At 44.3% G+C, this 12,167-nt stretch overlaps 1 protein-coding gene across 6 annotated transcripts in view; it reads left to right on the top strand.

The window, feature by feature from the left end:
• AMOT (angiomotin) overlaps window positions 1-4,757 on the top strand; it is a 58,283-nt gene extending 53,526 nt beyond the window's left edge. For all 6 annotated transcript variants that reach the window (XM_062640020.1, XM_062640014.1, XM_062640018.1 and 3 more), the window contains 4 exons: window positions 193-315; window positions 986-1,218; window positions 2,094-2,318; window positions 3,356-4,757. In XM_062640020.1, coding sequence (XP_062496004.1) covers window positions 193-315; window positions 986-1,218; window positions 2,094-2,318; window positions 3,356-3,456 — 682 coding nt within the window. In that variant the 3' untranslated portion in view covers window positions 3,457-4,757. The remainder of the gene's footprint in view (window positions 1-192; window positions 316-985; window positions 1,219-2,093; window positions 2,319-3,355) is intronic.
• The last annotated feature ends 7,410 nt before the right edge of the window (window positions 4,758-12,167 follow it).

The raw sequence follows: 12,167 nt of genomic DNA, 5'->3' as shown, positions 1-12,167 counted from the left end.
TATTGCTGCAATTACTTGCATATTTTTGTAATCCTTTTTTCATTAGGACTGAAAGTGGGATTTTTGGAAGACACTGAGCCACTCAAAAAAGTGAATATTATTGCTTGTTACTTTTGAGCAATAATTTTGTACTGCTAGGAGGAAAACAGCAAACTTAACTGCGTTTTCTTCTGCTCTACTGCTTGTTCTCAGGGACACGACAGTGATCAGCCACTCACCTAACCCTAGCTATGACACCTCGCTGGAAGCTCGCATTCAGAAGGAGGAGGAAGAGATCCTGCTTGCCAACAGGAGGTGTCTCGACATGGAGGGAAGGTAAAATGCAGTCTGGTCCTATCTGGCTTCTTTAGGACAGGGATTTTAAATTAATTGTCTGGCTAGACGCCTCAGAACCAGAAATTCTTGTGTCTTCACCAGTAGCAATGATGTAGGATGCCAGATGCTCCTTTGGCCAACGAATTATCTATGTGGCCATCCAAAACCTGTCTTGATACTGAGGACTAATGCAAAAAAGTCTTGTTTTAGGTTTTCTGCATTTAGCTTGTTGCTCTTCTCTCTTCAGGGCATCTTCATCAGGCTCCAGCCACATTTTGACAGCCTCATAGAACTGTTTTCCCTGGGGTTAGGTCCAGTGCAGACTCCTCAAAGTGTGTTAAGCTTCTTTGCATTGGTCTCATGTCCTGTCCATAACATTCAGCTTTGTCTCAAAGCCCCTTGCATGGATGGTTCTTTAGAGCAGCTTCCAGTAGCCAAAGGTGGGAGGGTATCTCAGTGCTGTTCACTCATGCATGTGTACAGGAAGTCTCATGCATGATCTCCTCTGGTGGGCCAGTGAGCAGCCAGTATTCAGAGCAACAAGTTCACTGGCATCCTCTCTCTGCCTCCCAAAATGCCTGAGGAAGTCCCAGTCACAGCCATGGGGGCACTGAGGCCTCAAAGGAGACAGGAGTACAGGTACATTGTTTTTCTTTGCACTTCTCCAAAGGATTAAGACTCTGCATGCTCAGATCATTGAGAAGGATGCCATGATCAAAGTTCTGCAGCAGCGCTCCCGGAAGGAGCCAGGAAAGACAGATCAGCTCTCCTCAATGAGACCTGCCAAGTCACTGATGTCCATTTCGAATGCTGGCTCTGGCTTGCTGTCCCACTCCTCAACACTGAGCAGCACTCCAATCCTGGAGGAGAAGAGAGAGGACAAGAGCTGGAAAGGCAGCCTAGGTAAGTTTTAGATAACAGTGGCAATTCAGATATGCAAGTCACTGCTTAGAGGGGAGGCAGGAGCAACAGAAGGAAGAAGGTGTATTGGACAGACAGATCAGCATGCCATAAAGCTGACTGCAAGCAAGATGGAACACTTTTATCACGACTGGCTGTTTTAATTGCTTTTGGGAAATACGATTTCTGATGTCCAGGCTCTGTCATTCCAGGCTCTGTCATGTCCAGGCTCTGTCATTCAACTATTCAACAAAAAACTATTCAACAAAAGCCTTTATTCCTAATTTGATACCTGACTTTAGGGATATTTGAGTTACAATTTTCAGAGGTCCCAAGTGCTTGCTTTCATCTGGGTTGTTACAGCTATCTGAATATGTAAAGTCTCCTTGAATAGGAGCAAACATACTAATCAGGATTGCTGTCCTGTACTGTACTAACCTGGCTCCTGTCTGGAATGGCTCAACACCATTATTCAGAGAAACTGAGCAGTTACAAAGCAAATCTTGGATGATTTCTTTTGTTCTGAGGGGGAGTTAGACCCACAAGCCATCCCTATAAGACCCTGAAATGTAAACAAGAATCTGTTGCAGCTGATTTCATTGTGCAGATTTACCCTGCCATAGATGGGCCACTGCTTGGAGACAGGGAAGTAAGGAGTTCGTGCAAGCTTGTGTATCTTCCCATGCAGGATGGATGAGGATACTGCTATCCTTCATGTACTTCAGCACCCAGTGATGAAAGGTGCTCTAGAAAGATAAATGCTGTCTGCTGAAGCACAGAGCACTTTCCAGACCCTAGAACGAGTACTAAGAGTAGTGCAGAACTGATACCAGTTAGTTTTCTGGAATTGTGACATTTTCTTCCCTTTTTCCACAAAGGTGTTCTGCTGGGAACAGAATATCGCTCCGAATCCATTCCCTCCACCCCCTCTCCCGTCCTTCCTTCCACACCATTGCTGTCAGCCCACTCAAAAACAGGCAGCAGAGACTGCAGCACCCAGACTGACCGGGGCAACGAACAAAGCAAAGCTGCACCTTCCACTGCAGCCCCCACACCAGGACGACTCCCCAGTACCAACCTGGCCTACAGCGCAGAGAAAACAGGTAACAAAGCTCAGCTGCTCTCCCAGAGGGGTCCCTGCCACTGGCTTACCATCAGGTCTGCCCAGTGGCACAGGCTCTGCCATACCTTCTTCCATTCAGGAACACTGGGTTTAGTTTTTGTGAGGACAGAAGGGTTTCAGAGGCAAGTGTGACAATGTTCTGAGGAGTCTCAGCTGCTCTGAAGGGAGAAAAAAAAGCCTGAAGTGGTAGCATAAGCATGGACACACTGAGTGGAAAGGTATAGCAAGGTTTAAGAACTGGAACAGGTATATGCAAATCCCAGGGTAGTCTCTGAGTCATTGTCTACTCTGAAGTAAATTGTGAGTAGCATGAGGGGTTTAAACAGTGTATGAAAATGGGCTGTAGAAACTGGCCATTGCATTTCAGTGGGTATTCAAAGCAAAGTGGACTCAGATAAAGGGGAGGAAAGGTAATTATTGTGACAAAACTGTCTCATAATTGTACTGTCCCAGTCTCAGGGCCGACCTCAGCATTGGCCCAAGTAGATCCACTTGACAGTGACTGTCACATAAACTGAATTTGCTTCCCACAGAGCTCTGAGCTGGCAAGAGCTGCTCATTTTCCAGCCCACTCTGCCAAATCAATGCAGATTACACAACCTTGCCTCTTCTAGTTACAGACACGTTACAATTATGTTGTTCTTTATGGAAGAGTGAATTTGGCTGGTCTGCTGTGCATTTTGCCCATGCTGAGCTATTTAATGGGTATCAGGCGAGACAGGGGAACAGTTTTTTGTGGTGAAAGTCTATGCTGATGACATTAGTTTAAATGTAGTCACTCCAGTTTCACGTGCCATTGTGTATCAGTGGGAGATACCCAAAGGGAATTTGATAAAGTATCTTTATCTGGCTACATGCATGAAGAATTGAAGAATTGTTTTAAAATGAAATAAGGAGTTGTCAGCTATCTTTTGGCCAGTGATAGAAGATGACTTTTAACATGTTAATGTCATTATTTCTGATCTCATTGAAGTTACAGCTTTGATTGTCTATCTCTTTTTTTTCCTCATCACGTAGATGGGCCAATCTTCCACTCCAGCACCCTTGAAAGAAAAGCCCCTGTTCAGAGCATGGGGCAGGACCTCCCAGATGGAGAGATGGTAGAATACCTCATCTGAAAGGCTGTACCAGGGTCTGAACTGGGGTACAGTAGCAAGATATTCTTAAAAGACATTTTTATTGGGAAAAAATGTAGTACCTGAGTAATAAAAGAACACTCAGCTGTTTGCTCTTGTATATTATGTCTCAAAAGTATGGACAGGTTAATTTATAATTTGTTCTAAATTATAAAAAACCCGTAACACTTGTTCTTTGGAAGTTTCCCTGTTATTGTTTAAATACTGTATCGTGTAACATCTGGAGAAAAAAAAAACAAGAACTTGGGAGCACTACATCAGATATTTCATTTCAGTGTTTGAAGTCTCTTAAACAGAAGTACCTCCTCTCACAGCTGTTGGTTAAATATCTGAATTGATCACAGCAAGGTGAGCATGATGCCCTTCTCATGGGCAGAACCAGGGACTGGGTCATGAGCATCACTTTGTGGTTTTAGAATACAGGTGTTCTGAGAAACTTACAAACATGAGCTGTGATCAAGGGAGATTTCTCTTTACACTCAGTGTAAGAACTCAGAATAGGTATTTCACACCCATAGGCTGGACAGTTTTGCATTTTCTTTTTTTACTTCCCAAACTGTGCTATTCCTTTACTAAAAGAAGACTCTGGTGATTAATGTTGCATTTCACAGGTTTAGATTCATTGAAAGATTTGCCACTTTTTTCTACTGAAGTACTTTTTCAGTAATTTATACAGTGGATAGTAAATAAGATCTTGCATTCAGGTTTTACATACATTAAAAAAGGAGAGTTTACAGGCTCAGTCCTGATCTGTTGAATCAGATTTCTGCTATTATAATTTCATTGGCTTTAGTGGAACTACTCCAAATTTACTGTAGTGCAAGTGGCAAGCCCTGTTGCTTTTCAGTGTTAGCAACTTAGTCTGCTGCATCTGTGGAGATCTTTCTCCGTAGCAGATTTTTCTGTGTTTCAGACGTCCTTTTTATGTCCCTCCTTCTTGAAGAGAGCAAATTCTTTTTCACATAGCAAAACTTCAGAGGGAGAGCTTTAGAGAGAAGCTCTGTGTAAAGTTTCAGATGGCAAATTTTCTCCTTCCAAAATACTTTGTTTCTTCATCTAACTGGAGAGAGCAGCTTAAGGAAAGTCCCAGTGGCGTTACAGAAGAAACTTACACATTCAAGTCATTGGGTTCACTTTCAGGTTATTGAGAACTAGCACAGATGCAGCGACGTTTTGGTTGCAGATACTATAAGGAGATATTAAGACCAATAGAAGTAAATGAGTATTTTTTGTTACTGTCTTTGCATTTTATTAAAACACTTCAATATTAATCTCTGTTAAAACTACTTTTGTTTACTTGAATGTTAAAATATTTAATTAGCATTGAGAACCTGGCAAGTCTCAGCTTTCTTGTGCAGCATTAGAGTAGCCAGATTTTCATTTCAGATCATTTCTCCCCAGAAATAAGGAGAACCAGCAATTAATCATCAAACAGTGAATATCCTCAATTCCTACTTAGTTGACACTGTTCATATGGTGTCCAACTGGAATGGCCTTACCAGATGAACAGATATACCATGGATTTCACAGTGGATGGCTGGGAGGTGAAAGCAGGTGCCTTCTGTCTCCTGCATAGGTGACTTAGCAGTGCCTAAAGATCAGCCATGAGTTGGATTCTGTTTGTCTTCTAGCGATAATCGCTTAAAACCAGGAAAACACTTCCCATCATTTTTAGCAGATTTGCTGTTTGATAGTGTTTTTCAGACGAAATTCCTAGACCCACAAAAGCTCAATATGGCAAAATGGTTATGGCAAGATATGAACTAAGCCTAAATAGCTTGGCTTTACCAGTGACTAACAGGCAGCACAAACTCTTCTTGCATCACCACTACTTCAGACACTTCAGAGCTGCACTTTGAGGCTTTGACTGTTTCTGCCATATGGGACAACATCTTCCTGGACAGTGCATTAGAGCTTCCTTACTTAAGTGTATCCTAATGATCTGAATTAGTTCTCCACCCTTTTCTGGACAAACTGTTGACAGCCTCTTCGTTCTCATCCCTGAGAATGTCTTGCCTTTATTTCTCTTGTCTTAATTCCACCCCAGCGTATGAAGTAATGATACTCTGGATGATTTGAAATTATTTCTCTTCCTCTTCCACAGCTGTTGGAAATGCAGGAGGAACTTTTCTCAGTAGCTCAAGGTGTCCATTTTTCTTCCATTTCAGCATAACCTTCTATATTATACTTTGTGGTTTGGCCTTAGAATGAAAAACAAGGGAGATCAAATGCCATTGAGAGGGGGGCAGAGATGTTTGAGGGCTTTTCTGTTCTTTTAATGTCAGGAAAAATGACATTCTGTCTTCATAAGTACTTCTCGGCAGCGAGGAAAAAAGTTTTGCAACTGTAGGGCTCTAGATAAACAGTTCCAGCTCACTTGCTTCGCATTAATTCTAAATGTGGATCCTCTACAGATAAAATCTGGTTTATAAAAGTGATTTTCCCCAATCACTATTGGCTGTTCAGCTGGGGTACGTAGGAATAATTGGTTTATTCTCCTTGCAGCTCATTATTTTCAAACTAACTGCCACTGTAATCTAGTTACACAGACAAATAAAGAATATAAATAATTTTTTGTGAATAAAATACAAATGATGGGCAGCAACAGTCTCCTCCAAAAATGGAAACCAGGAGGTCTCTGACAGGATTGCAGGAGCCTTGGCAGCTCTCTGCCTGTGGAAGAAGATGGTGCAGTTTTACCTTGCTTAGGTCAGGTTCTTTACCTTATTTTGTAGTTTTGATTTCTTCCAGAAGCAAAACCCCCAAAACTTTTGACATGGAAGTTTGAGGTCATTTTCCTGTGCTGACAAACCAGGAGCCATCAGGAATGTATTCTTTCCCTCGAGCTTCCTCAGAGCCATCCTGGTGTGAATCTTAAGAGCTGCTTGCTTTGAGGAAGATGTGTACTATAGTCTTCAGTCTCTCTGTACAGATTTGTATTTTGTTTTTAAACAGAAACTGCTTTAAGGAGACAAACTGCACACCTAGTTCCTTTTCCTTCTGTAGAGCTTATTTCTAGTAGAAAGTAATTTTAACACAATGATTGCAATGGCCTTGTTTGCAAACCAAAATCTTAGACTAAGAGTTTTTCTGAAACTCGGGTATTAGAAGTGGAATTGTAGCTTTTATAAAGAAAGCCACATATTCTTCTTTGTAGAACAAAACAAGAAAATCAAGTTTAGTTGTTTTTCCTCTTTCCTTTCGCCGCTTACAGAATGGCCAAACTCACAAGTCCTTCCCTTGGGCAGTTCCTTTGGGATTTGACAGCACATTGCCTGAGCTTTAGAGGCTTTTGTTCCCATCTGACCTGATGTCGTTATGAACTTCAGATAGCTCCTACCTGGCAGCTCTTGTCGGGTCTAGAGCAGCAATTTTCTGCCTGAGGTCTGAGAGCTCATGAGGATCTGCAAGTTGCTCCTCAGGAGTCTCTGAAGGGGGGCTGAGGTCAGCAGGGCCCATCAAGGGGCTGAAGTGACTTGATTCGTGTGTGGTCTCTGCCTCTGTTGACAAGTGTAGAGTGAGAGCCTGAAAACTGGCATTACCTTTGCTTCATTGTTGAGGCTGCCTGAGGGAGGGGTCCTCTAGAGTTTTAGGCCAGAACCATTTCCAAGGACACCTCCTGCTCCAGGAGCCCACACCGATGACCAGTGGCACATGAGACACGCAACACCCGCATCCTGTGAGCCATGACACCCATACAGTGAATCCTGACCACCATGGCCAGATGATGTGTGTTCTTCATTGTATCACCACCATTCCATAAGCAAACTCAGTGCAGTCAGGGCAAGCAAACCGCTGATGTGACTTTCCCTCCCTCCCTGTGAGGGCTGGCATAGGTTAGCCAGGATTCACTGTGCTCCTTCATGCCACGGGTGATGGTTTTACTCTGTGCCAGGGGTGGGGGGCTGTGGGGAGGGGGGGTCTCTTTTCATGTATTTGTATAGGAACTCTTTTTTAAACGCTAGCATTTTTATGTCTAGAAAGTAAAAAGACATTGTAAAATGTAATTGTACTGTATTTATGAAGAAAATACATTTCTTTTCAAAAAGACCTTATTCTAAGTTGGTTTTAGAGTCTGACTTCCAACAACATCATCTCTAGGCTTCCAGACACATTGAAACCTCTCTGGTTTGCACATACACCATTAAGGCTGTGCTGAACTCCTGAGATGGAAGAAAAGGTGATCCTCTGCCCTCCCATCTCAAGCAGAACTTATATTGAAGTATTTGAACACTTACTTTTGTTCAGCTTAGGCTCTGCTCAGGATCAGCAATGAAGATGCTGAAATAACTGGAGTCTGGAACAATGCAGCTTCCAAGTCTTGCCTCCAGGGAGAGGTAGGGAAGCCACTGCCCCTTTGCTTTGCCTGAAGCAGGGTGCATCCCCAAGAGAGGTAGGCTCAGGCCTCCTGTCCTGTCACTTGGGTCTCTCCCATGTGTAGAGAATGAGGTTTGGGGGACAAATGGCTTCAACCCACTTTCAGCAGGGTTGTGGTCTAGAAGGTGAGAAATGAGTCAAGAGAGTGATCTCTCTTATATAAATCTATACTGAAGTGAATTATATTTTTTCCTCTATTTAAACCATCAAGTTGGTTTTGTAATTTGTGACAGAGCTATTTTGCAACTCAGCTGTTGAAACAGTCCTAAAGCCTTTGAAGATTACAGCAGCTTTAATTCTAGGAAAGAAAACAAAGCAATAAGTGTAAATAGACACTGAGAGATCTCATAAATGGCTATTGTTATGCTTGTAGCCAGCTATAAAAATATTTGGTGTGGTTTTAAAGAATGGTTCTTTTGTTTTCATTTTTCCCCCCACTGATTTACTTGTTTTGCAGTCAATTTTCTTAGTATGAAAATGTTATTGGTTGGAAAACAAACCATATCTATGCCTTACGTAGTCCTTGCTGCTGCTTGGTCTCTAAGTTTCTGACTCCTAATTGCAAGACAAGGTAATTGTCAGCTCAGTCTCTTCCCTTAATCATCATTTTTTGTCCTTCGCCCTGCCTGGTTCTGCAGCTGCACACAACTCTGCACACTTTCATGCCTTTTTTAATAGCCAGATTAACAACACTTGCTTACCATAACTTCAAGCTACAGTGCCAGTCATCTCTCCCTTGATGGCCAGACCATTGTTTAAATGTCTGTGAGGGTGACAGCACATGGGTAACCTGCAGTCGTGAGTATTTTCTACATCACTGTCTTCAACAGACCAATTCATATGTTTGAATGCATTTTGTTGCCTCCAGTTTATCTTTCCCCTCTCATACTGTCGGATGGAAGGAGCAGGGATTATTGGGAAGCTGATTGAAAGTGGTCAGCCTTGAGTCATTTTCACTGTTGACTTTTGAATTTGATCTTAGCTGACAGACAATAGATGCAGATGAGCTCTTAGGAAGAAGTTCTTCCCCATGAGGATGCTGAGGCACTGGCACAGGGTGCCCAGAGAAGCTGTGGTTGCCCCATCCCTGGCAGTGTTCAAGGCCAGGTTGGCTTGGAGCAACCTGCTCTAGTGGAAGGTGTTTCTGCCCATGGCAGGGGGGTGGAACTGAATGAGCTTTAAGGTCCCTTCAACCCAAACCATTCTGTGATTCTATGATAGTTGTCCTCTCCCCTGGTTGCTGGTGCTGTAATAAATACCAGCTTGACAACACCAGGGGCCAGTGGTCTGTTTAGCAAATGCATCCCCTACACTTTCAGGTCTTTGATGTTTTGTCTATAAATCTCTGGCATGCCAGAGAACAAGCAAGACAACCAAAACCACCCCATCCGGACAAGGAAAACAGCTACAGAAGCTTGCTAATAGCTGGCTTATTTAACAAAACAACTGTGGCCCATTGCAGACAGAGCTCCACAGGGAGCAGTGAGAAGCCATAGGGATGACTTGAGGTTCTATGTCCCCTTACCTTTACTTGGAAGCATGTTGACCGGCTCACTTGGACATAACCATCTGCCTGACGCCGTTCCACATGCTGGATGGATGCATTGTAAAGACATCCCCTTCCATCCCATCTCCTGCTGCTTGGCGTGCAAAGATAGGGCCTTAAAAGGGGGAGAAAAAGATGGCAAGGTTGTTTTGGGTTCTTTCCATAATAGCACAGAACCTTTCAGAGGTAGCTCTCTTCCTGCTTCCCAAGACAATCAGAATGTGAGCATTTTGTATGTTCTGGAGCATTTACCTGGATTTTGTAAGAAAGAGTAATACAAAATAGCAGCAGAAGACTGGCCTTTGAAGGTGCCCTTAAGTCACACTTGCACCCAGTGACATGTTTGAATGGGAATCACTTTGTGTTTGGAGGTAAACTTCAGAGGGAATTTTTTATTGATCCCATGCCAAGGGGAGTATTAACCTTTTAAATACAAAGCCTTCATATATATATATATATATATATATACACACACATATATACACACACACACAAAATACAAAAGCTGGCAATTTTGAGAACCTCACTGTACAAGATGGGGTTGTCTTTTTCTCCCTAGTAATTTTTTAAACATAAATGCTCAGGTATTCAGTATTTCTCTACCCTTCTGTTGCTGCACTTTAGAACTACTAAGAAAGAAACCCTGCCATCTGCAGCATTTCAGTTCTTCAGTTCACCATTTTCAGGGTGTTCTGGTTGCTCTTCCCTTGCTGATGGGCAAAGCACAAGAGGACAGGACAGGGATCTGCCTCCTGCCAGAGGGGCTTGTGGAGACGGGGCTATTGTGGTTGAGCAGGACCTGGGCTTCCTCCTCACTGAGCTGCAGTGCCCAGAGCAAGGCACTTAACAGCACACAGCCTTTGTCCTCATTAGGTTTCAGTGTTAACAGGGCTCACCTAAGCTGCTTTTTTGCTCCACTTCAAGCATCACACAGCATCACTACAAGCACCCAGCACAGTCTAGGGCTGGACCACTTCCACTTGTTTCCCATTTTGGAAGCAATAGCATCCAGATCACGAGAGCTAGCATCAGTTATTAAGTCACCATTTTCAGAGGTTGGCAGGGAGAAGCCACTGCCCAGGGCAGAGTCAGAGCCCTGCCCAGCCAGCAGGATGCTACAGGGCAGCAAACCCAAAGGGACCCATCCCTTCACAGTATCACAGTATGCTAGAGATTGGAAGGGACCTCAAAAGATCATCTAGTCCAATCCCCATGCCAGAGCAGGAACACCTAGATAATGTTACACAGGAATGTGTCCAGGCGGGCTTTGAATGTCTCCAGGGAAGGAGACTCCACAACCTCCCTGGGCAGCCTGTTCCAGTGTTCCGTCACCCTCACTGAGAAGAAGTTCCTTCTCAAGTTTAAGTGGAACCTCTTGTGTTCCAGTTTGTACCCATTACCCCTTGTCCTATCATTGTTTGCCACTGAGTAGAGCCTGGCTCCATCCTCGTGACACTCCCCCTTTATATATTTATAGACACTTATAAGGTCACCCCTCAGTCTCCTCTTCTCCAAACTATAGAGACCCAGCTCCCTCAGTCTTTCCTCATAAGGGAGATGCTCCACTCCCTTAATCATCTTTGTTGCCCTTCGCTGGACTCTCTCCAGCAGCTCCCTGTCCTTCTTGAACTGAGGGGCCCAGAACTGGACACAATATTCCAGATGGGGTCTCACCAGGGCAGAGTAGAGGGGAAGGAGGACCTCTCTCAACCTACTAACCACCGCCCTTCTAATACACCCCAGGATGCCATTGGCCTTCTTGGCCACAAGGGCAGTGTCGGCTCATGGTCATCCTGTCGTCCACTAGGACCCCCAGGTCCCTCTCCCCTACACTGCTCTCTAGCAGGTCGTTCCCCAACCTATACTGGAACCTGGGGTTGTTCCTGCCCAGATGCAGGACTCTACACTTTCCCTTGTTATATTTCATCCCGTTATTCCCTGCCCAACTCTCCAGCCTGTCCAGGTCTCGCTGGATGGCAGCACAGCCTTCTGGTGTGTCAGCCACTCCTCCCAGCTTAGTGTCATCAGCAAACTTGCTGATAGTACACTCGATTCCCTCATCTAAATCGTTGATGAATATATTAAATAATACCGGTCCCAGTACTGACCCTTGAGGCACTCCACTAGTTACAGGCCTCCAACTAGACTCAGCCCCATAGACTACAACTCTCTGGCTTCTCTCCTTCAGCCAGTTCACAGTCCACCTCACTACCTGATCATGCAGACCACACTTCCCTTGCTTCACCTCCAAACACTACAGGGGTTTGTCTCCTTTGTTTGCAAGGGTTTGGGTTTCTGTGACCAACCCCAGGGCTGGTTGTTCCCAGTCGGAGGAGTGGAACACTTCTGCCTATTCCCCTGCTTGCCAAAGCTCCCAGTGTGACTCCCGGCAGCTCCTGCTCCCTGCCTGGCCAGCCCAGGCTCCATCCCAGAGCTGTCTGCAGCAGAAGGAAGAAGAAACCACAAACTGGTTTGATGTTGGAGCCAGCCATATTGATTCAACTCTTTCCCATCCCTTTGCCTTCCCAAACTGAGAGCAGCCCAGACCATTTTATCATCTGTTTTCCTAGAGGGAAATACTTATCCTTTCATCTCAGTGCTGTGGTTAAATCCCGAGCTGATGGAAAGACCTCAGTGCTGACCAGTGAGGGAGCTGGTGCTTGAGCATCATTTGGGACCAGCGGAGGGTGACCGAGTCTCCCTCTTGGGGGTTCATCTGCAAAGGAAACAAACCCTTCCCATCAGAAGTCATTTACAGAGTGCAGGATTA

Source organism: Pezoporus occidentalis, unplaced genomic scaffold (genome assembly GCF_034315485.1).
Source record: "Pezoporus occidentalis ecotype Australia unplaced genomic scaffold, CSIRO_AGI_Poc_V1 ctg63, whole genome shotgun sequence".
NCBI classification, from domain to species: domain Eukaryota; kingdom Metazoa; phylum Chordata; class Aves; order Psittaciformes; family Psittacidae; genus Pezoporus; species Pezoporus occidentalis.
Note: the sequence above shows the minus strand (reverse complement) of the source record. Positions and strands in the feature narration are given on the sequence as shown.